This window comes from Hibiscus syriacus, unplaced genomic scaffold (assembly GCF_006381635.1).
Source record: "Hibiscus syriacus cultivar Baekdansim isolate YM2019G1 unplaced genomic scaffold, ASM638163v2 tig00110108_pilon, whole genome shotgun sequence".
NCBI lineage: Eukaryota > Viridiplantae > Streptophyta > Magnoliopsida > Malvales > Malvaceae > Hibiscus > Hibiscus syriacus.
The window spans coordinates 287,340-309,645 of NW_024062592.1; the positions used below are offsets into that span (position 1 = coordinate 287,340).

Below are 22,306 nucleotides of genomic sequence, written 5' to 3' on the forward strand. Positions count from 1 at the left end.
AGTATTAAAATAACTTTATTTAAAAAAAATAAAATTTTAATCAAAATGATGTCGTTTTATATCTATATAACAACTAATTTATAATGTCGCCGTTAATGAGTAAAAGACTAAATGATAAAAAAATCAATACATTAAATTTAACGAGAAAATTAAAAAGATTTAAAGTAAAATAAATGAAATAATAGATAGTAAAGTTACAAATTTATAATTTACCCTTTACTAAATGAATTGGTACTCTCAGTAATGTGACGTTTAACTACTAAATTGATTGGCAGTTTGACACTTACATTGCCCTTCGAACAATGCAAACTTTCTTTAATTTAACATATTAAATTATTTTCAAAATAAAAAATGATCACGTGCGATAATTTTAATATATAATTAAAAAAATATTATTAATTTTGTTATTATTTAAATAATAAAATTAATAAAAATTATCAGAAATATTATTATTTCTACAGGTGTTGTTATTATTGGGCGTTTTATCGGGTTTGGTAATATATTCGATAGAAAAAAATAATATTTTAGGTATCTCTTTACCAGATATATTACCAAACTCGATAAAAAATTCAATAATATTTTAAGTAATTTTTATTAATTTTATTATTTAAATAATAACAAAACCGATAATACATTTTTTTAGTTATATATTAAGAATATCACAGTATAAAACTTCCCTTGGAAATAGTTGGTTGGTAAATACTAGAAATAGACTGCTCTGTTATTTTCTATTTTTATTTTAAATTTATTAGTATCTTTATAAATACATAAATGTTTCATTAAATTAACATAAAATTTGTTGATATTAAAATACTTTGGCAATATTTAGTTGGCCAGTACAATTAGATGGACCTTTTTTACTTTTTTTATATATCTTTATGGATATACGTCAGTTTCTTCTATTAATATTAAAATATTAAAAATTATGAACATTCTTTTATTAATATCATATTTTATATTAGATACTATATAAGTATATATTGAATTTTTAATTTAGTTTATTTTATTTATAACATTAATATTTGAATTTCCAGCTTTATGCAATAAATAGAGTAAAAATATACAAATGGTCTCCGATTATTTGATGTTATTTTGTTAAGGTTTTTTAATTATTAGAAGTTATATAATAGTTTGTCTATAATAAGATAATGTTTTATTTATTTATTTATTTATACATGCATTATATTTTATCTTTATTTTAATTTTTTGATAAGTTTTTTTATAATAAGACTGCATATGAAAACTATTCAACTATGTATTTATTTATTTATACATGCATTGTCTTTTATCTTTATTTTAATTTTGACTGCTGGAGGTCTTCCACGGAAGCTGCTCACAACCATGCGTTGGGGGTAGCCTATTACCCAACCTCTCCTTATCCCATTGCATATAGGAATAGGGTTTTGTTGTTGTTGTTTATTTAGTCTCCAACTCATGTGGACTCGGGACTTTATCATCATCACCCTACCAAAAAATAGCTCCACCAATCTCCTCGTTAGTAACCTCCCTAACAAGAATCTCACTAACATTCAGAGGCAAAGAATACTGAAGCAGGTCCCTAAGGACCTCAACCTCACAGCCTTTAACCCCGCGGTCAAACATACCAAACTGATTAGTAAAAAAGTTGACAACTTCCATAATCATGTCATCAAAATACTCCGGCTTGTTACGCACTGCCAATCACCAGCATATGTTTTAGGTTGTTGCAGCTTATATGATGATTGAAGCTTTAAACAAGAAAGGTTACAATGCATTTGCCATCTCCATTCCATCGTTTAATGAGCTGCTGAACGTGCTAGCAATTGCTGGTCCAGTGTAACTTTGATGTCAAAGGTTTACATTCAACTTGAGTTAATAACAATTTCTTGTACTCCACGACCATGTGCTATCGTCTGACACACTTTGATGTTCTTTTAGATAGTTTTCTACTCTCTCCTCTCATATATTTTGCCACATCCATGGGAACACACGTTGTTGCTGCTCATCAGGTTAGATTTACTCACACTTGTGATTTTAATGTTTCATTGTTGAAGTCAGTAACCATTCACTGTTTCACATCAGATCATGCTTCAAATATGTGGCATGTGCACTGTTTGGGGTGAGCCTCTATCTCAAACCTCACAGTCATTTATGCCTGAGTTGATATATGGAGTCAATCGATATTTGCCAAAGGTTTGTTACGTCAATTTTAATTTTATGCCGACTGCCTCTTCCCTGCCTCAACAGCATTAATATGTAGCATTGTGTATGTAATGCAGCATCTTTCATCTTGGATGCTGTCCCGTAACATGTGAATTTTGTCATGTCAAACAGGCTAGAATGCTGCTAGAATCACTTGTCACTATTGGTGCTACACTTGGACTGGTATTAGGGATTATTGGGACGGCAGTTCCTTGTCTTTTCCCCAACATATTTACACATGATATAAAGGTCATACAAGAGGTTTGTTCTTGTTTCTCTCCAACCTTCCCGTTTCCACCACTTCACCTGTTACTGCAGTAGAATAATCCCAACTTCACGTGTTAACAGCTTTTTTGAGTGCTAGAGGATTTGGCTTGGCAGGCTGCTGGTTTGCACTTGTGGGATTTCATTGGGTAAGACTAACCTCTCTTATCATTTGCATCTGGCCACTGATATCTGATAATTTGAAAAGCTGAAATTTGCATATTTTCAGGCTCGGTTCTCCCTCGCCCTCCAACGTCTTCTTCCTCCAAATGGCATCCTGTACTCCGAAGATCTGACACGATTTGAGGTGAAGAAGACGAGAGCATCTTTGTTTTGGAATCAATTGGTGCATATGCCGTTCACTGCTTTCACATCCCATACATCTTTCTGTGCATATTTGATTTGCTGCTAGCAAAGATTTCTTATTTCTTTTCATAGAAATGGCCCAAAAGTAGAATAGTGATGTTCTTCCTATGTGTATTACTTTTATATAACAATGATTTTTGTTTTAACAGTGAAGCCCTACTTAATGCATCACCATGTTGAATTATGTCATGTATATTTCTAAATTACGTGTACTAAATTGAAAATTTTAATATAGTTCAGTGGCCATGCCTGCCATTATCCATAGGTACAACTGTAGTTTTCAGAAACATGGAGAGGTCTATTTGCAAGGAAAATTGCAATTCTCAAACATGGTAAGAGACGGACAACCTGGGGAAAGCACAGCACAAAGCTTTCAGCTATGGGGAGTTTAGATTTATGGTGAAATTTTTCGATTTCACCCGAAAATTATAAGATAATTATCTCTATATATTTAAAAATAATTGTAATGTTATTCATCTCTCTATATTTTTTCAATTAGGTCACTGTTTTAGATTTATATCGAATCGGTTGTAAATTTTTATCTCAAATCGGGTTGAGTAAAGTTTTACTAAACTCGAATTATATCAAATAAAAATATAATACTCAACTCGAATTCAAGTCTATTATAACTCCTTCCTAACTTAACCATGCTCATTCCTAATTCACATGTTAATTATTTAATAAAATCTATAATCATATTCGATTAAATATAATTTTTTGAACCAAGTTATAGACGTGATATATCACTTTAAAATATAAAATTTATTTTTTAAATTATTTTTACATTTTAATATTTTTAAACATTAAAAAAATTTCTCAAATTTTCTTATATAAAAACTATTTATTAATTTTAAAATATAAAGACCAAAAATTACATTTTGCGCAATAATTGTATCTAATATTTTTTATTCGATTGTACCCTGGGAACCAGACCTATTTACCCCAACAGAAACGTCGTCGTAAAAGCTCCAAGTTAGGGAAAACCACTGTACAAACAATAATAAAATTCCTAGAATTCCAGGCTCGGATCTTAAAATCAGAATTTTCATAGAGGGAGAGGATCCAAATATCTCCGTTTTCTTCTTCATTTAAACCCAAATACAATTTCTTCTCATTTTTTGTTCTTAATTTTAGATGCCGGATCAGATCTGAGGTAATTTCATTTCATATCTTTTGTTCGAATTTCAAATCGGATTCTCCCTGTTTGGTTACGCGGATCCTTAATTTCTAGACGTTGAAATTTGATTTGGTTTGATTTTGTGGAGGGAATCAAGAGATTGAGATACAGAAACAAAATGTTGACGAAGTTCGAGACGAAGAGTAATAGAGTGAAGGGATTAAGTTTCCACACTAAGAGGCCATGGATCTTAGCTAGTCTCCACAGTGGCGTTATCCAGTTATGGGACTATCGAATGGGGACTTTGATTGATCGGTTCGACGAACATGACGGCCCTGTTCGCGGTGTCCATTTTCACATGTCTCAGCCTTTGTTTGTCTCTGGAGGTTCGGATTTCTTTTCTTTTTGCCTCAATTTTATCTCTGCTCAATGGATCTTGTTGATTAATTTTGATGATCTATGGATTTGGGTGTCAAATTTTGGATTTTGGTTATTGATTGGGATGTGTTAGCTTAGATTCCGGAGCTCTTTTATTCTTGTAACTGTATGGCATTTGAGAAATCCAATGCGAATGATATTTTGCTGGAAGTAGGTTCATTATATAGATTTTATGTAGTTGGATTTTGCTTAGAACTTTGTCTCCCTGATGTGGACATCTGAGTCAAGGCCAGTAGAAATTAAAGACCTGGCTCTGTACCCTTAATGCAAGAGCATTCTCCAATGCAACTGTAAGAATTTGGGGTCAAGATCTGCTAACTTGTTTTTAAGGTTGTAAGCTTACAACAATATCCCTCGAAAAGAGTCTGATTTGCAAAATATAAGACTAGATGTTCCTTAAGATACAAGCAGCTTGTCAAGTCCTCAAAATTTCAGCCCAAAACTACCTTCCCTTTAGGATAGCAACCGTGTCTCATCTCTCATTGGCTTCCTTGCCACTCCCTTCTTTGCCTTTCCACATGGATGCAGTGTAAAGCTAGTTGAACTTATTGATCATTCTACCTGGATTAATTGAAGTCTCTTAACTGCCCAACTGCTAGTACAGCCTGTGATATCTTTTATAAGATGGTCACAATCTTTATAACAAAACCATGATTTGTGGAATGGATATTTTTTGGTTTGGTTGTTTGATGCCTTTTGTAGGGCAAATTACTATAAATAAGGGTTTTAGATGAATATTCTTTTATATAAAGCTTGAAGAAAGACAAGTGGTAAATGGCTTTAAATATTTGAGCATATATACATTTAGAATTTGTAGATACAGACAGTTTGGAATGTAGAGAATTTCATATCAACTTATTTACAATTTTTATGAGATTCATGTTTCACTTCTATTAGTGATTATATCATTAGAATTAAGGAATCATAAATAGATAGATTCAATATTATATTTGCAATTGCCTAGAATTGATCAACTTGGGCAACGGAAGTCTGAATTCGAAAATGGCTCAAAATTTTTCATTTTGTGCTATGATTTTCTGTTACAAAGCGTAGTTGCTTGTGCCATTCAAATTATACTATTTTATTTTTCAGGAGATGACTACAAGATAAAGGTCTGGAACTACAAGTTGCATAGATGTCTTTTCACCCTTCTTGGACATCTTGATTATATTCGTACTGTTCAATTTTATCATGAGCATCCATGGATTGTGAGTGCCAGTGATGATCAAACTATTCGCATATGGAACTGGCAGTCTCGAACTTGCATCTCTGTGTTGACTGGTCATAATCATTATGTTATGTGCGCCTCATTCCATCCTAAAGAAGACCTTGTTGTGTCTGCCTCCCTTGACCAGACTGTTCGAGTTTGGGATATTGGTTCCTTGAAAAAGAAGGTTGCCTCCCCAGCAGATGATATTTTACGGTTGAGCCAGATGAACACCGATCTTTTTGGTGGTGTTGATGCTGTTGTGAAGTATGTGTTGGAAGGTCATGACCGAGGAGTAAATTGGGCCGCTTTTCATCCAACCTTACCTTTGATAGTCTCTGGTGCTGATGACCGCCAAGTGAAATTGTGGCGTATGAATGGTAAGTACGAGAGCTGCGCATTTTTTAGATACACTGATTAAAGTTTTTGTATGCATTCTTATTTACCAATTTAAATCTTCATAAGCACTTACACCCCCCCCCAAGTTGGATATAATGGCCCTTGGTATTTGATCCCGCTACCTCAGCTTCTCCATTTTATTTTATGATTTTGGCTGTGTATATACAACCCGAAAAAAGTAGGTGGATAAATTTTGTGCAGCATGGAATTTAGAGTCTCGAATTGTTGTGGGGTTGAGTAAATTGTTTTTTTTTTTCAGATACGAAGGCTTGGGAAGTAGATACCTTGAGAGGACACATGAATAACGTGTCATGTGTTATGTTCCATGCCAAACAGGACATCATTGTGTCTAATTCTGAGGATAAAAGTATTCGTGTGTGGGATGCAACAAAGCGAACTGGACTTCAAACTTTCCGTCGAGAACATGACAGGTTCTGGATTCTTGCAGCTCATCCTGAGATCAATCTTTTGGCAGCTGGACATGACAGTGGCATGATTGTATTTAAGCTAGAGAGAGAACGACCTGCTTTTGCAGTAAGTGGGGATTCTCTGTTTTATGCCAAGGACCGATTTTTAAGGTATTATGACTTTACTACTCAAAGAGAGACACAAGTAGTTCCAATTCGACGGCCTGGTTCTACCAGCCTGAATCAATCTCCAAGAACTCTTTCTTATAGTCCTACAGAAAATGCTGTTCTTATCTGCTCAGATGTTGATGGAGGAACTTATGAGTTGTATTTGATACCAAAAGACAGCATTGGTCGGAGTGACTTACAGGAGGCAAAGAAAGGTCCTGGTAATTCTGCTATATTTGTGGCTCGGAACCGGTTTGCTGTACTTGAGAAAAGCAACAATCAAGTCTTAATCAAGAATCTTAAAAATGAGGTTGTTAAAAAGAGTGGCCTTCCAGTGCCTACGGACGCAATATTTTATGCTGGAACAGGTAATTTGTTGTGTAGATCAGATGATAGAGTGGCTGTCTTTGATCTGCAACAGAGGCTTGTTATTGGTGATCTACAAACTCCTTTTGTGAAGTATGTTGTTTGGTCTAATGACATGGAGAGTGTTGCTTTGCTGAGCAAGCATTCCATTATAATTACTAACAAGAAGCTTGTTCACCAGTGCACTTTTCATGAGACAATACGTGTTAAGAGTGGGGCTTGGGATGAAAATGGTGTTTTCATTTACACCACTCTAAATCATATAAAATACTGCCTTCCCAACGGAGATAGTGGAATAATTCGAACCCTCGATGTTCCAATATACATAACCAAGGTTTCCGGATATACAATCTTTTGCCTGGATCGTGATGGAAAGAATAAGACTCTGGTCATTGATGCCACAGAATACATTTTCAAGCTCTCTTTACTTCGGAAGAGGTATGATCATGTTATGAGCATGATAAGAAACTCCCAGCTTTGCGGTGAGGCTGTGATTGCTTATCTTCAACAGAAGGGGTTCCCTGAAGTGGCTCTCCATTTTGTCAAAGATGAGAGAACCCGGTTTAACTTGGCTCTGGAGAGTGGGAATATCCAAATTGCTGTTGCATCAGCTAAGGAGATTGATGACAAAGATCATTGGTATAGGTTGGGTGTGGAAGCCCTTCGCCAAGGCAATGCAGGTATAGTGGAATATGCCTACCAGAGGACAAAGAACTTTGAGAGGTTGTCTTTTCTTTATCTCATAAATGGTAATCTGGATAAGCTGTCCAAGATGCTGAAAATCGCGGAAGTCAAGAATGATGTTATGGGCCAGTTTCACAATGCTTTATATCTCGGTGATGTCCAAGAACGTGTAAAGATCTTGGAGAATGCTGGTCATCTGCCTCTTGCTTATGTTACAGCATCAGTCCATGGGCTGCATGATGTGGCCGAAAGGTTAGCTGCTGAGTTGGGAGATGATGTCCCTTCTTTGCCAGAAGGGAAAAAACCTTCCTTATTAATGCCTCCAGCACCAGTTATTTGTGGTGGTGATTGGCCCCTGTTGAGAGTAATGAAAGGCATATTTGATGGTGGATTTGATAATATTGGTAGGGGCGCTGCAGGTGATGAGGAGGATGGTGCAGAAGGTGATTGGGGTGAAGATCTTGATATAGTGGATGTTGATGGCTTACAGAATGGAGATGTTACTGCAATTTTGGAAGACGGGGAAGTGGGTGAAGAAAATGAAGAGGGTGGATGGGACCTCGAAGACTTGGAACTACCCCCTGAGGTACAGACACCAAAGGTTTCTTCCAATGCTCGTTCTTCTGTTTTCGTGGCTCCGTCCCCTGGTATGCCTGTGAGTCAAATTTGGACACATAGATCGTCACTTGCTGCAGATCATGCAGCTGCTGGCAATTTTGATACATCTATGCATTTGCTGAGAAGGCAACTTGGAATAAAAAACTTTGCTCCTTTAAAATCCATGTTTCTCGATCTCTACACTGGCAGCCATAGCTATCTTTGGGCATCTGCATCTGCTCCAGTGGTGAGCTTGGCGGTCGAGAGGGGATGGAATGAGTCTGCTAGTCCTAATGTCAGGGGTCCACCAGCCCTAGTATTCAATTTTTCTCAGCTGGATGAAAAGTTGAAGGCTGGATACAAGTCCACAACAGCTGGAAAATTTACCGATGCTCTTCGGCTTTTCCTCTGCATTCTTTATACAATTCCATTAGTTGTCGTGGAGTCAAGGAGGGAAGTTGATGAAGTCAAAGAGTTAATTATCATCGCCAAGGAGTATGTTCTTGGTCTGCAGATGGAGCTTAAGCGTAGAGAGTTGAAAGACAATCTGGTACGCCAACAGGAGCTTGCTGCCTACTTCACCCACTGCAACCTTCAATTGCCTCATCTCAGACTTGCTCTGCTAAACGCAATGACAGTCTGCTACAAGGCAAAGAACCTGGCTACGGCAGCTAACTTCGCCAGGCGTCTTCTAGAAACAAACCCCACAAACGAGAGCCATTCAAAGACGGCAAGGCAAGTACTTCAGGCTGCCGAGAGGAATATGACCGATGCGTCCCAGTTGAACTATGATTTCAGGAACCCATTTGTCCCATGTGGAGCAACCTATGTTCCTATTTACCGAGGACAGAAGGATGTATCTTGCCCTTACTGTACCACTCGCTTCGTGCCTACCCAGGAAGGACAGTTGTGTACGGTCTGTGATCTCGCCATCGTTGGAGCTGATGCTTCAGGACTTCTCTGTTCTCCATCGCAAATCCGATGACCGGGCTGGCATTGATCGAGGCTTGTTCCTTCAATATTGCTCGTCATTTGAGCAGCCGAATCAATCACGACGACTGATTCCCATCTGCAGGTAATTTGATATCGACTTCATTTATTCGCACCGTCTACTTTTATTTTTGCCTTTTGTTTTCCATTATAATGTTCAGATGTAAAAAACAATTTTGGGAATTTTGGATTTTTCTTCTTTCATGGACAACATAATCGGGAGACAAAACCTTTCCTAGGAGAATTGACCGTACTATTTGCCCACTTTTTTGGCAATTTTGAGCTCATCCAAACATCAGCTGTCACAATTCAGTTCATTTTGCCATTTTCAAGATTGTTTTATTATATAATTTTAAATTTTAACTTATAAAAAGAAATATAAAGGGTCGTTCTTATCTATTTTACCATTTATGAAAATTAATTCTAATAATGATATAAATATTATTTTAAACTATAACTTTGTCATGGTTCACAAAAAGTACATAATTTTATAATTGTTTATTTAGAAAAAAAATTGTTTACCCTCATTTTGCCACCATTATTTATGTTTTCCTTTTTATTTGGATAAATACGTGACAGTCCAACGTAGCTTGCTGCTAGAAATGGTGGTGTGCTAAAGAAACAAAAGGAAATAGAAAGAAATGGTGACGTGTGTACAGTTATCTTCAGACATTTTCACATGGGTTATATTTCACTTTACTTTTTTTCCTTCATTATTTTTTATGTTTATTCTATAAATATTAACCTAATTTTCATTTTCTTAAAAGTTATACATTTACAAGTACATTCCTTTTTAAATAAAATTATATCTAATGTTTTATAAAAATTTACATATTTGCAAAAGTTAATCCAAAATGTATTTTTAAAAAATATTACTTTAAACCTATACAGAGTTTGGCATGAACTTTAACGATAAAATTAAACAACTTTACATAAATAATTCAGCTTCTTGATTTTTATAAAGTAAGATGATTAAATTCTCATAAATCAAAACAGAAAGGCTGGTATTTGCAATATCAGTGAAGTAGAAGAACTAGATAAAAATAAATAAATCATTTCATTCATTAAATTATCTTCAGTTTCATTGAAAAAGATACTCTATTATCTCAATATATTCCTAGCATTTTGATCTTTTATAATTACATTTCAGTAATTTAAATGAAATAGAATATATATATATATATATAGTTTTACACATATTTAGGATCGTTGAATTAGTAAAAAGATGACTGAAATTTATATTAGGAAATCATAATATATTCACTAAAAAATGGAGTCAATCACAATCATTTATTTTCGATCATCTAATGGTATAAAATTTATGTAAAACTAAAGAGTTTTGCATTGTGCGAGTGGAACCTAATCCATATATCCACTCACACAATATAAAACTCTTTAATTTTACATATATTTTATACCATTAGATGAGTGAAAATAGATAACTAAGATTTATTATTATTTTTATATATAAAAGGAAATCCCATTAATGGTACCAATCTATCTCTTAGATGGTACAAGCATATAGGTAAAAAATTTGGAGGGGCAGTGAAGGGGGGATGTAGCCATAATTTGAGGTCATATATGGTGGGATGGGATGTAGAGGCGGGTTTTTGGGGTTGCAAGCACATTTCCACAGGTGAAATATGTCAGCTCACTTCTTTAATATTTGCCCCCCGCCCCACTCTTCTTTATATGTATACATGAGAGACTGATTCCATAGCATATGGAGCATGGACCTTCTCCTTCTCCTTCTCCTTCTTCTTTGTCGATTTCTAGTACGTGCCTACGTGGTAATCATAAAGATGCTAACATGTTAGATTTTCGGTCAATCCAATTCAAGAAATTTATTTTTTTCAGTTGAATCTAATTCAACTTAAATTAAGATATCACATTCGATTCAAATATTGATTTAAATTTTGGGTGAAAACTCAAATGTGACTTGATCTAATATCAATATAGATTTTTTATTTTGAAAAATAGGAACACAATTGAAAAAATCATAGAGAAATGAATATTATAGTAATTATCCTTAGATATATATAGAAGAAAATTATACTATTATTCTAGGTCGAGTTAAATTGGAAATTGTTCACCTAAAATCCAACTCGACCTCATCTTTTACAACACTGGCCCAACCCAATCCTAATATTTTTTAATGATCATGTAGTGTCGGGTTGAGTAGAAACTGTCAGATTCAAATCAAATTATCATCCCTAAATAACCATACAAATTTTAATTATATTTAAATCAAATCATATTAGACTCTTAAACTGATGATAAAATTCACTTAGTACTGTTTTCAAAGCTATGGGAGCATATGGACCATTCCTTTCAAGTATTTTATTTATTACCTTTTTGATATTAGATAGTTACATAAATTTTAATTATATACATATTTAAATTAAATTAAATTGAAGCTTATCTTTTCTTTCATTCATAATATTAAAATTAAAGATTTAAACCATCTAACAACTTGTTTACCTAGATTGACTTACATCTTTTATGGTACAGATTTTAATATTCTTAAACGTATCTTCGACGGCAGCGAAACCACTATTTCGTGAATAAAATTACGTTTTTGGATTGTGATTTAAAACCCCGGTGATGATCCTATGATGGCCTTTAAAACATTACTGTGATTCCATTTCTTATCTCTTGAGTTCTGCATATGATAAGAAATGAAATCTAAATAAAGATATTTCCCCAGAAAAATTATGAGCCATGAACTCAGTCTAATTAATCCAAATAGACAAAGCTCATCAATATAAACCACAACCCATCATTTCCACCACTTACCTACACCTTGCCACTTCAGTGTAGCATACATACATACATACATACATCTATATTTGTATATATAAGAACGCAAGAGAAGGAGAAGGAGGAGGAGCTGAAACAAGGGATGATGATGACGATGATGTCGAGTACTAGTACTAGGCAAGGTGGACTTGGGGGCACAAGGTGTCAAGATTGTGGGAACATAGCCAAGAAAGATTGTGCTTACATGAGTTGCCGGACTTGTTGCCGGAGCAAAGGATTCGAGTGCCAAACACGCATAAAGAGCACTTGGGTTCCGGTATACCGGAGGCGAATCCGCCATCATCATCAGCAACAACGAAACCCTAAAAGACTTAGAGAAAACAATCCTTCTTCAGGTGAAACCCTAACCCACCACCAGCTTGCCTTTTTACAGCAACCCTAGCAGCTTTCTACTTTGGGGAAGTGAAGTGCATGAAGTCATGAACTATTCATTGGTGTAGGTTGATTTGATTTGTTTCCTTTAGGGTTGGAAATGGTGGATTTTCCAGCCGAAGTGACATCGCCGGTGACATTTCGATGTGTTCGAGTGAGCTCCATCGAAGACATGGCCGACCAGTACGCGTATCGAACGGCGGTGATGATTGGAGGACATGTTTTCAAGGGTGTTCTCTATGATCAAGGACCGGATCGTGGCCATTACTCGCTCGGAGAATGCTCCTCAAGAGAGACTCCTCTTCAGCCGCCGTGGTTGCAGCAGCCGAATCAAATCGATTCCGCCGGCGATCTAACAATGGCTACAACTAACACCACGACTACTGTTCTTCCTCCCCCTTATGCATCTCCTTTTACTGCTTTCGTTTCACCTGGCTGGTACGCCATTTTTCCTCCACCCAAAATCTTAAGCAAAAAACCCTTCTTCTCTTCCACTTTCAACCATTGCAGCTCATTGAGGTTGCATTATCTGATATATTCAACCTAAAACCCAAAGAAAAAAAAAGTAATTAAATGATTTAAAATTCTATATAATCTTGTTTTGAAACCCCAAAACCTGCAATCATTTGATCGTCTGTAATATATTAAAGATTGGGGTTTAGCTGTTTTGTCTTCTTCTTCACTTATTTTATTCATATTTTCACGTGAACTTGAGTTTGAATCTGCATTTTGATATCTTTGTTGATTTGATTATCAACTCCACTGCCCACTTTTTCCCAGATTTCCCGTTTCTTTGCTGCTTTAGGCACCACCCTACCGCCTAACAAAAACAAAACTAAAGCATTTGTTAACATGCTTAAGATGATCAGCTTACATATATATAATATTCTTAAGGTTCTGTGTTGTTTAAATCTCCCAATGCATAGGAATCAAAATTAGGGTAACTGACAATGTTCGTTGAGGGGTGATAAGGAATTTGATATTAACAACACCATTCAAGTTTATTTCTTGAAATATGATCGATTAACTATTTGCAAGAACTCGATGTTTGCTAAGTTTCATTTTTAAGAAATTGTGTAATGTTTCTTTAAGTTTATCTCCATCTCCATGCATTTGTGCTCAAACTTTCTGAGATCTTTCCTATGTGTAATGTGTGTTTGTGTGTAATAATATATATATATATATATATATAGTATAAAACCTATCCATTACTAGTCGGTTCAGTAAGATAAGAGATTTGAACGTTGACATTGTAAATGAAATAATAGATTTTTTTGTACATAAAAGTTTAGTGAAGAGATGGTTTCTTTAGTCCAGGGCATACTTAAGACTCAGTTGAGATTTACATAGGACTTTACAGATTACTCACTTAAAGTGACGGTGGTAAGATTCGAACTTGGTCTTACACGCTGAAATTCCTAAATTTCAACCACTTGTGCCAACACACGTTGATAATGAAACAATAGATTTTTACAGAGTTTGATATAGTTAAATCAATATAAAATTTTAGTTAGATACGATATATTTTTAATTAAATTGATAAAAAAGATTATGATATAGAATCATCTTTATATAGATTTTTAAATGATAAATGACATTAATTTGAAAGCAATATTATACAAGCTTTGATTCTTTATGGTAAAGACACAGTCACACTAACTCTATGTATGAAAACGTTGATGCCGCCACCAACATCTCTTAGATCGAATCTCGATTCGATGTTATTTAAGTAATATCTCGATTCGAATTTTATAGATGAAGAATTAAATTTAGAAGAGTTTTATGCTTTAATTTAAAGCTTCAATCATGTTACACTCTACATATTATCGAAACTCATGTGATTACAAGATAACGTAAGATTCGAGCCAAAAGAAAAATTGTTAACACTTGAAGAAAACAATATAGAAAATTAAAAGTGGAATGCATCTAGAATCTAAGTAATTCCATCGTAAAGTTTAACATATGGGGTGGATTCCTCCCTATATTCTATTTCTAGGATGTCTTTCCTTTTATAGTTCGAAAGGTGGACGAAATAATTATAAAACAAAACTTGTGGACGAACCATACATTTTGGTGCATGACCTTAATTAATTAAGGAACCTCTAGTGCTAATTAAATACTCATTGATTGAACCAATTCATCTAATAATAAAATACTAAATCTCTTAAGCAAGATAAAAAATTTAACGACGGTATTGTGAATTGGAACGATTGCCCCTCCTAAATGAATGTATGCAATAGTCAATCCAAATTAATCAGTCAATAAATCAAATAATGACTCAAAAAATTTATCTTTCAAAATAAATTCCGACTCGATTTAATTTCGTACGTAAGCAAAACCCTTTGCTTTCTAGAACCGGGGTCATAACAGTAAAAAAAAAAAGAGTTACCAGGGAAGTAAAAATTTATTATTGATCATTTTATAATAAATTGATAAAATTTAATAATTATTTTATAACAGTTTTTAATGATAATTTTATAACAATTTGATGAAGTTGGTCATTTTACAACTTTTAAAATTTTAATTTGATCAGAATAATTATTTTAATATAATTTAATAATCTCTAATATACTTTATTTGAATTGTAGCTCAAAGTGGTTGTTTAAATGGATATATCAACTTTTAGTCCCTAAACTTATTTTTTTAATTTAATCCCTTTTTTATCAACATCAGATTTTTCTATTTTTAATTTATTTTATGACACAACAAGATTTCAACTTTCCAACTATCAGAAAAAAAGTCAATATATCTCTCTTGTAACTCTCATTAGTTGATATATTAAGTAATTCTTTAACTAAAATTTATTATTATAAATTACTAACTCACATATTGTACATGAAAAAATATAAAATTAAAATTAGCGCAAATTTAATTTTAAAATTATGTGGACATATCATTATTTAATTTATTGATGATATACACAATTAGAAATTGTTATTGTATCAAATATTAATCCTTAAAAATAGATAAATAAGGTTAACGAAATAAATAATATTTTTTTAAAAAAAATAATGATGTTAGACCTCTTGATTAAAAGGGGAAAAAATACTTTTTAGCTCCTCTAAAAAACTATAAATTCAATTGAAGTGTTTTAAACTCTTAATTAAGTGTAAACATTTTAATTTTAGTCGCTTTTAAAAATTAATAATTCAATTTAACCATTTTGAATAGAAAATATCTAATTTATCTCCAAACTTTTATAATTCAACCTCCACCCAACCAATTTTATTCTATATCTTTACTATTCAATTTTTTATTTGAATTTAAAAAATATATTTTTATTTGTATTTATCCCCTAAAAGTAGCTCAAGGTCATTGATGGCAAATGGTTAAAACCTGCAGATTCTGGTAACCACTGCTTTGATGTACAATCCACTGGTTATGCTTATTTAATCCTCCCCTTGATTCTGCAGGGTTTCACGGGCAAAGGCTTTTTTGATTTATTATTTCATCCGAATCTGTACAATTTAATTTATTTATTAAAAAACATACATCCCCATTAAAATTTTGATATTTAAATATATTTTTAAATTAAAAGCATTTTCTTTCATCAGTATTAATCTTTGATTTATTGATCCACTAATATTGTTTGTGTCTATAAATATAATTTTCTCCATTTATAATATATAATTTAAATATTTAATTTATTCAAAATACTAAACGTTTTATCTCATTAAACTAACTGATAATTAGTAAAAAAATATTGTAAATAAATTTATATACTAAAAGTATATAAATTATATGTATAAGTTTATGAATTCTATTTTTAAAAATGGTTCCATTTAATTAACAATTAAAGTGTAGAAATTTATAGGGAAACATATATTTAATTTATTTTTTAATAATATATTGTCCAGTCCATGGGCTTATGATTTAGTGATGCCTAATAATGCTGTCTTTTCGTCTCGTTTTAGTTGAGAATTAATGGGCTATGAGAAAAGCCTATCTTCCACTTCAAAATTACACGCCCTGCCCCGTCAGTAGTCCTGTAAATGAACTGAACGTTCAACGAACCGTTCATGAATCGTGAGGTGGGAAGTTCGTTTATGTTCGTTTATTTATTAAATGAACAAACACGAGCAAGATTTTGCGTTCGTTTAATTAAATGAACGAACACGAACAAAGGGCACGTTCGTTCATTTACGTTCGTGAACGTTCGATTATATGCTCGTTTATGTTCGTTCATTTATGTTCAAACAGAGGGCAAGTTGAATATGTTACGAAGATTATTGAAGTTGTTTGGATTTCAAGAAGATTGTTTTGTTAAACAAATTAACTTTAAGACTTTATTATGTTCATATAGCTTATTTATGATTTATGTATGTTTTTGTCGTATTCGAACAAATTAACTCTAAAGTTACAGGTTATATTAATGAATTTTAAGTTGTTATTCTTGTTGTTTACTTTTTTTTTACATTCATTTGTTGTGTTTGAATAAGTTTGTTTTTTGTATTTGTGTTGTTCGTTTATGTTCGTTCATTTGTGTTCGTTTATCATTTAAATAAACGAACATGAACAACTATATTCCTTAATGAACGAACATGAACAAAAAATTTTGTTTATTTATGTTCGTGTTCGTTTATGTTCGTTTATTTATTAAATGAACGAACATGAACATACCTCCGTTCGTGTGCGTTAAGTTCGTTTACAGTCATACCCGTCAGCTCACTAAATCATAATTCGTATTGGTCTAATTGCCAATGCCAATTTCATCGCTCTTTTTAACTTCCAATAAGAATACAAATGAATATCATTCAATTTTTTAATTAAATTAATATCATCCAATAAGGGACACATATCATCATTTCCATTAGTGGAAAAATAAATATAAATACATTGAGTATAATATAAATTGTAAAATGCTAAAAGAATATATTTTAACACAATCCAGAGACATGAAACACACAAAGCTTAATGTAAAAAACACACATCAAGTTTCCCAAATAGTCTGTGCAGACACACTATTCAGAGTTGGTATTAACAGCCGCAACAGTTGAGACCAATGAGTCAACCCCACAAACATTGCGACCCCTGCAGATTTTGTAGAACCCGTTCTCTCCCCAGTTTGGTCCCCATGAGTTCTTAATGATCCAATATGGTTTATCCTTCAACCGGATCGGAGCATAGCCTGTCGAGCCGTACCCCACCAACAATACTCCGTGATCAAGACGTTTAGAGCAAATGTATGGGCAAGAAACACCCCCGATGTACGTTTGCATGAACACTGCATTTATAGCCACTGTGCCATTGAAAAAGAAGCAGATGAATGAGAATTAACGATGCGAAATGGAAACCCGTAATCCATCAACGAAAAATGATGTCAGTCAGATAAAACCAGTTGAAATTTAAGCAGGGACCTCCCAAGAAGTATTTAAAGAAAAAAAATGAAGATTATGACTACCAGAAAGTTCCTAGATCAGGGCTTAATTTCACTAATATCAAAATCGATAGGGAGTGAAAAAGTAAATAAACCAGATAATGAACGGGTATCTTACTAAAAGATAAATCTATTTGTTATCTAAATAGAATATTTTTCTATTAGTCATTTTCACTAGTCAGCATAGAGTGACAAGGGATATGTTGTATCAAGTCTTGAAGAAATGTTCTTCACACCTCAAAGCCATCATGCTGTAATAGTAACATTATTTTTAATTTTCTTGTTTGATTTTTCTAATTATTTAAGAGGAAAAGAAGGGTTAATATTGTATCGATTTACCTGCAAGAGGGCCATTCTTCACTAGATTAGCAGCAATTTGATCCTCATCAAGGGAAACAACACTGAAATTAGCCACCTTTGCGGCAATCTTGGTCTTGTCAAATTTGCATGTCCCATGATCAGTGCCAGTGTAAGGGTAATCTTCGTCGCGCATGAGTCCACCAGCTTTGAGTGTATACTCCAAAGCACTATTCATGAGCCCACCATTGCATCCTGAGTCACAAGAACCTGCTTCCTCCGGATCACACTACAAACCAAAGAAGATTTACATACTTTCTTAGCAATGAATAAGTCAAATGATCAATTTCTTATTCCCAATGATGGACCGAGGGGTGATGTCGCATCCACTGAAAATTTCAAATTCCTATCTAATTTAGGTGTTTTCTTTGTATTTTCTATCGATGAATTAATTTCGCACCCCCTGAAATTTTGTAATTTCGTATCCTTAGATTTTTAATATAATTTTTAGGTTCGCACCCCTGACATAAAATCATGCCACCGTGCCTGTTTATTCCCACTTATGAAATTAAACAAACAAGAACGCCATTATACCAAACAATTATCCTATAATTAGAACCTAAAAGTTCATCGGTTCTTTTTCTTGTGACAAGTTCCTCAAGTATTCATAATATCCATGTCATTATCCTGTTAAACAATGAAAAAAAAATTAACAAGCAAGTTTCGAATGCAATTCTTCAAATTGCAAACTTACAAGGTAGTTTTACTAATCATCCACAAGTCAACGCAATAATTTTGATCATGTTTCAAATTCAATGAGACTTAACATCTTAAATTATGCATACCATTTAGTACAAATTAAAGGGAAAAAGCTTTAATGAACATCAATTTGAAATCGAAACAAGTAACAATCCGGCTAAAACCATAAGTCGAAGCATACATTAACATTAAGAACATCAAAGCAAGTAAAATGAATTCAAACCTCATGATCACAATCTACGAGCTGTTGCTCACTAAGGCTCTCGAGTTTCCCAGTTGCCAGAAAATTAGCACCTTCCAAGGCTCCTGTCGTACTAAAAGACCAGCATGATCCGCATGAACCCTAACCAACCAAACAAACATAAACAAATTTCAAATGTAATTCATTTATTTTTTAAAAAATACACAAATTACAGATTTAAAAAAACCTGATTTTTGACGGGCGTGACAGCTCCTTTTTCTCTCCAATCAAAATCTTCAGGCAAACTATCGGTAGGCAAAATCGGTGCCTCGGTCGCATCTTTAGGCAGTCTCAATCTCCTTAATCCCAAATACATCTTCCTGAACTCGCGGGGAGTAACATCGGAGAACTGAGTCACACCGTGAGTCGCAGACGGGTCAAGCTTCTGATGACGCGCTGCTCGTCTCAGGTTATCCCGGAAAACCTTGAACCGGTAATCGTGCTCCTCCTTCGACCCGTACGATTTCTTGAACCGTGCCTTGAATAGAGAGAAATGATGCTCTGCGGTCAGAAGCTGTGGCTCGGCTCCATCCTGACCGTCCGTTACCTGCCTGATCAATGGATCAACTTCCGATCCGACGTCCGAGAAAGTCTCCGATGAAATCAAGCTAACGGATAAAAAGGAGGATATAGCAAACAGAGAAAACGCAATGTGATGAGCCATTTATTTTTCGTTCTTTTTTAAAAAGGGAAATATACGAAGGTGCGTTATTTATAGCTGACATAGTTATCGAGGCGGTTCTCTAAAGGTTAAAATCGTTTTCAGTCCCTTTATTATGCTAAAACTTAATTATTAATCCTTGTTCTTTAGTTTAATATAATTTAATCTCTATTTTACTATTGTCATCATTTAATCTCAACAATTAACACCGTTAGCTACTTCAAATAAAATATTAATATGGTATTTTCTTTAGTCAAGGTATGTCACTATCTTAAATCATCTCGATCTCTTAAATTATATTTTACTATTCGATCAATTATAGTTCGTGTGGGAATGGATTGAGAGAATATTAAAGGATACAATCATATTTCTAATATAACTTTCTAAGTTCATATGTCATAAAATAAATTTACGTTTCCTTTTCTGATTGTTCGAACTCCCTAATAACATTATAAAAATAAAACTGTCGAATTGTGTTGATTTAAAGTGCAAGGATTAAATTTTACTTCAAGTATATTAGAGGGAGCAAAATCAGAATTTGACTGAGATCAAAACTAACGGTCATGGGGGGTATTTGGGGCTTGGAAGGTTTGCTTTAGTGCAAGGGAAAGAGTGGCCAAGGAGGAAAAGCCACGTGGTTGAGTGGAGTGTGAGGATCGAATGACAGTTGCTTTTGGGTTTTGTTGGGTCGGTTGAGCGTATAAAATAATTGAATCCCTTGAAAATGGTAATGTTGGGTTTTTTTATTGTGGATTTTGGGTCACCTTTGTCGAGTCTGCTTCGTTTTATTTCTTGTTGACACTGCAGACATGGAATTATGTGCAACGTGGGTCATAGTTTTGTTTTCTTTAACATTCTCGACGTTTTAGATAAAGTTATGTACAATTTACAAATATAAAATTAAATATTAATAAAATATAAAAATATTTAATTTATATGATTTTTTTAGAGATTAGACCGCATCCAATATCTCCGGCCCATATCGCGTATGAGTTGGCTATCAATGTATAATGTTTCTCAAGGAACTATTAGGTCATGGGTTCAAAGCCCTTTACACACAAATGTATAATATTTCTGCGAAAGAGAACTTTGTCTTTAGTTTACAGCTTTCTCTTTTCCTCACCCTTTAGCTTTGTGCCAACTTTTGCATTTGTTTAGGGCTAAGGTCATCTTTAATCTATTCGAAGGCAAGTTCCACTATGGGTGTAAACGAGCCAAGTCGAGCTCGAGTATTGTTGAACTCGACTATACTCGAGTTCGACTCGAAAATTCTGAAATTGAGCTCGACTCAACTTGAAAATTCGTGAGCTTAAAATTTTAAAGCTCGATTCGAAATCATGAACTGAAGCTCGTGAACAGCTCGAAAAGGCTCGAAATGAAAAAAAATTCTTAAACTTAACTCGATTGAAGCCTCAAACTCAAACCTGAACCTTAAATACATGAAAATCTTACTGTATTTAAAAAAAATCAATACATAAATATTAATATTATTACTAATTTATTTTTTTAAAAATAAAATCTTAATATATTATATTTTCGAACTGCTCACGAGCTTTTCGAGTTGAATATCAAGTAGCTCGTTTTGGCTCGTTAAGAACTCGAGTCGAGCTCGAGCTCGAGTCGAGTCCATTCGATCCGAGTATTTATCGATCTTTGATCGAGTCGATCTCGAGTAACTCGCGATTTGTCTCGTCTCATTTACAGCCCTAAGTTCCACCACGAAATGATAACTTCTGATCCTTGAAAATATCCTCTGGAATATCACCAATACACTGTTAATGTAATTTAATAGATTAAGTTTAAAAAACTATATATCAACTTTGATTTAATATGTAATATGATATATAAATTTTAGCGGTTCAAATCCGAATAATACGTAAATATTCTAATCTCTCTTGTTTCATACGATAAAATTATACTTTTACTCCTCTCTAATAATTAATAATTTAAATTAGATCATTCAAATACAAAATTTTAAATTTTATATGTCTTTAATATAAAATTCTTAATTTTATCATTTGCTCTTGAAATATCTGAATATATAATAATATTTATCATATATAGAGTTGTGTGGTCGAAAAATCTTGCAATAATGTTAAAGCATCTTAGATATGCTACATGCATAAAGGAGAAAACAAACAAAGGCGTGAGAAACGTGAAGTAGGGAAATGGAATCGAAATGTGAAGAAGAAAACGAATACGAAAGCACGTTGAAAGGAAGGAGCGTGAAGTGATTGTGATTGGCGAGCGATCATGGACCGGCCAATCTGGTCAGTCAACGAGTGGGTTCTGGTCCACTGCTCGTGGCTTGCCCGCCCACCTTCCTCTTGTTCACTTTGCTTTATCACTTCTTAAAGCGTCTTAAGTCTTAACTCACATTCTTCGTACAGATAGGAAGGGTAGAGGGTTGAATATTTATAAATTTTAAAAACATTTGAATTTATATATTTATTTAAAAGTTTAAATTTAGTTTTTATTTGTAGATTATTTAATCATTATCATTAAATAATATTACTTTGTTAGACATACGTATCCACTAACAATTAAATTTTAAATTTTAAATAATCTTTTGAATATCAAAATTCGCATAAAGTC

The 22,306-nt window shown here is 33.6% G+C and overlaps 4 protein-coding genes across 5 annotated transcripts; 3 read left to right on the forward strand and 1 right to left on the reverse strand.

Annotated features, from left to right (window-relative positions):
• Positions 1 to 1,717: 1,717 nt before the first annotated feature.
• On the forward strand, positions 1,718 to 2,502 carry LOC120214758 (protein DETOXIFICATION 46, chloroplastic-like). Its single transcript, XM_039212576.1, has 4 exons — positions 1,718 to 1,808; positions 1,918 to 1,988; positions 2,062 to 2,172; positions 2,314 to 2,502. Exons 1-4 carry the CDS (start codon positions 1,718 to 1,720, stop codon positions 2,500 to 2,502), a joined length of 462 nt encoding a protein of 153 aa, XP_039068507.1.
• Positions 2,503 to 3,804: 1,302 nt separating this feature from the next.
• Positions 3,805 to 9,395, forward strand: LOC120214805 (coatomer subunit alpha-1-like). Of its 2 annotated transcripts, none has more exons than XM_039212613.1 (4): positions 3,805 to 3,964; positions 4,077 to 4,314; positions 5,459 to 5,953; positions 6,232 to 9,395. In XM_039212613.1, the coding sequence occupies exons 2-4, from the start codon at positions 4,107 to 4,109 to the stop codon at positions 9,177 to 9,179; spliced, it is 3,651 nt and encodes a 1,216-aa protein (XP_039068544.1). In that variant the 5' UTR covers positions 3,805 to 3,964; positions 4,077 to 4,106; the 3' UTR covers positions 9,180 to 9,395. The 2 variants fall into 2 exon arrangements, with proteins under 2 accessions (XP_039068544.1, XP_039068543.1); XM_039212612.1 differs by having other exon boundaries at positions 3,807 to 3,964; positions 4,085 to 4,314.
• Positions 9,396 to 12,101: 2,706 nt separating this feature from the next.
• Positions 12,102 to 12,923, forward strand: LOC120214759 (protein SHI RELATED SEQUENCE 1-like). Its single transcript, XM_039212577.1, has 2 exons — positions 12,102 to 12,339; positions 12,469 to 12,923. The coding sequence occupies exons 1-2, from the start codon at positions 12,102 to 12,104 to the stop codon at positions 12,921 to 12,923; spliced, it is 693 nt and encodes a 230-aa protein (XP_039068508.1).
• Positions 12,924 to 17,224: 4,301 nt separating this feature from the next.
• LOC120214808 (cysteine protease RD19A-like) lies at positions 17,225 to 19,723 on the reverse strand. The gene is made up of 4 exons (XM_039212615.1): positions 19,238 to 19,723; positions 19,033 to 19,152; positions 18,093 to 18,339; positions 17,225 to 17,615 (listed from the first exon to the last, which is right to left on the reverse strand). Exons 1-4 carry the CDS (start codon positions 19,712 to 19,714, stop codon positions 17,338 to 17,340), a joined length of 1,122 nt encoding a protein of 373 aa, XP_039068546.1. The 5' UTR covers positions 19,715 to 19,723; the 3' UTR covers positions 17,225 to 17,337.
• Positions 19,724 to 22,306: the final 2,583 nt, after the last annotated feature.

Excerpts from the sequence above, each read along its gene's own strand:
- LOC120214758 (XM_039212576.1), top strand. The coding sequence starts at position 1,718 with ATGATTGAAGCTTTAAACAAGAAAGGTTACAATGCATTTGCCATCTCC. Across the intron at positions 1,989-2,061 it reads ACGTTGTTGCTGCTCATCAG|ATCATGCTTCAAATATGTGG; the intron begins GTTAGATTTACT and ends GTTTCACATCAG. Across the intron at positions 2,173-2,313 it reads TCAATCGATATTTGCCAAAG|GCTAGAATGCTGCTAGAATC; the intron begins GTTTGTTACGTC and ends CATGTCAAACAG.
- LOC120214759 (XM_039212577.1), top strand. The coding sequence starts at position 12,102 with ATGTCGAGTACTAGTACTAGGCAAGGTGGACTTGGGGGCACAAGGTGT. Across the intron at positions 12,340-12,468 it reads AGAAAACAATCCTTCTTCAG|GGTTGGAAATGGTGGATTTT; the intron begins GTGAAACCCTAA and ends TGTTTCCTTTAG.
- LOC120214808 (XM_039212615.1), bottom strand. The coding sequence starts at position 19,714 with ATGGCTCATCACATTGCGTTTTCTCTGTTTGCTATATCCTCCTTTTTA. Across the intron at positions 18,340-19,032 it reads TCGTAGATTGTGATCATGAG|TGTGATCCGGAGGAAGCAGG; the intron begins GTTTGAATTCAT and ends TTTGGTTTGTAG. Across the intron at positions 17,616-18,092 it reads GAAGAATGGCCCTCTTGCAG|TGGCTATAAATGCAGTGTTC; the intron begins GTAAATCGATAC and ends TCAATGGCACAG.
- LOC120214805 (XM_039212613.1), top strand. The coding sequence starts at position 4,107 with ATGTTGACGAAGTTCGAGACGAAGAGTAATAGAGTGAAGGGATTAAGT. Across the intron at positions 4,315-5,458 it reads GCCTTTGTTTGTCTCTGGAG|GAGATGACTACAAGATAAAG; the intron begins GTTCGGATTTCT and ends TTTATTTTTCAG. Across the intron at positions 5,954-6,231 it reads GAAATTGTGGCGTATGAATG|ATACGAAGGCTTGGGAAGTA; the intron begins GTAAGTACGAGA and ends TTTTTTTTTCAG.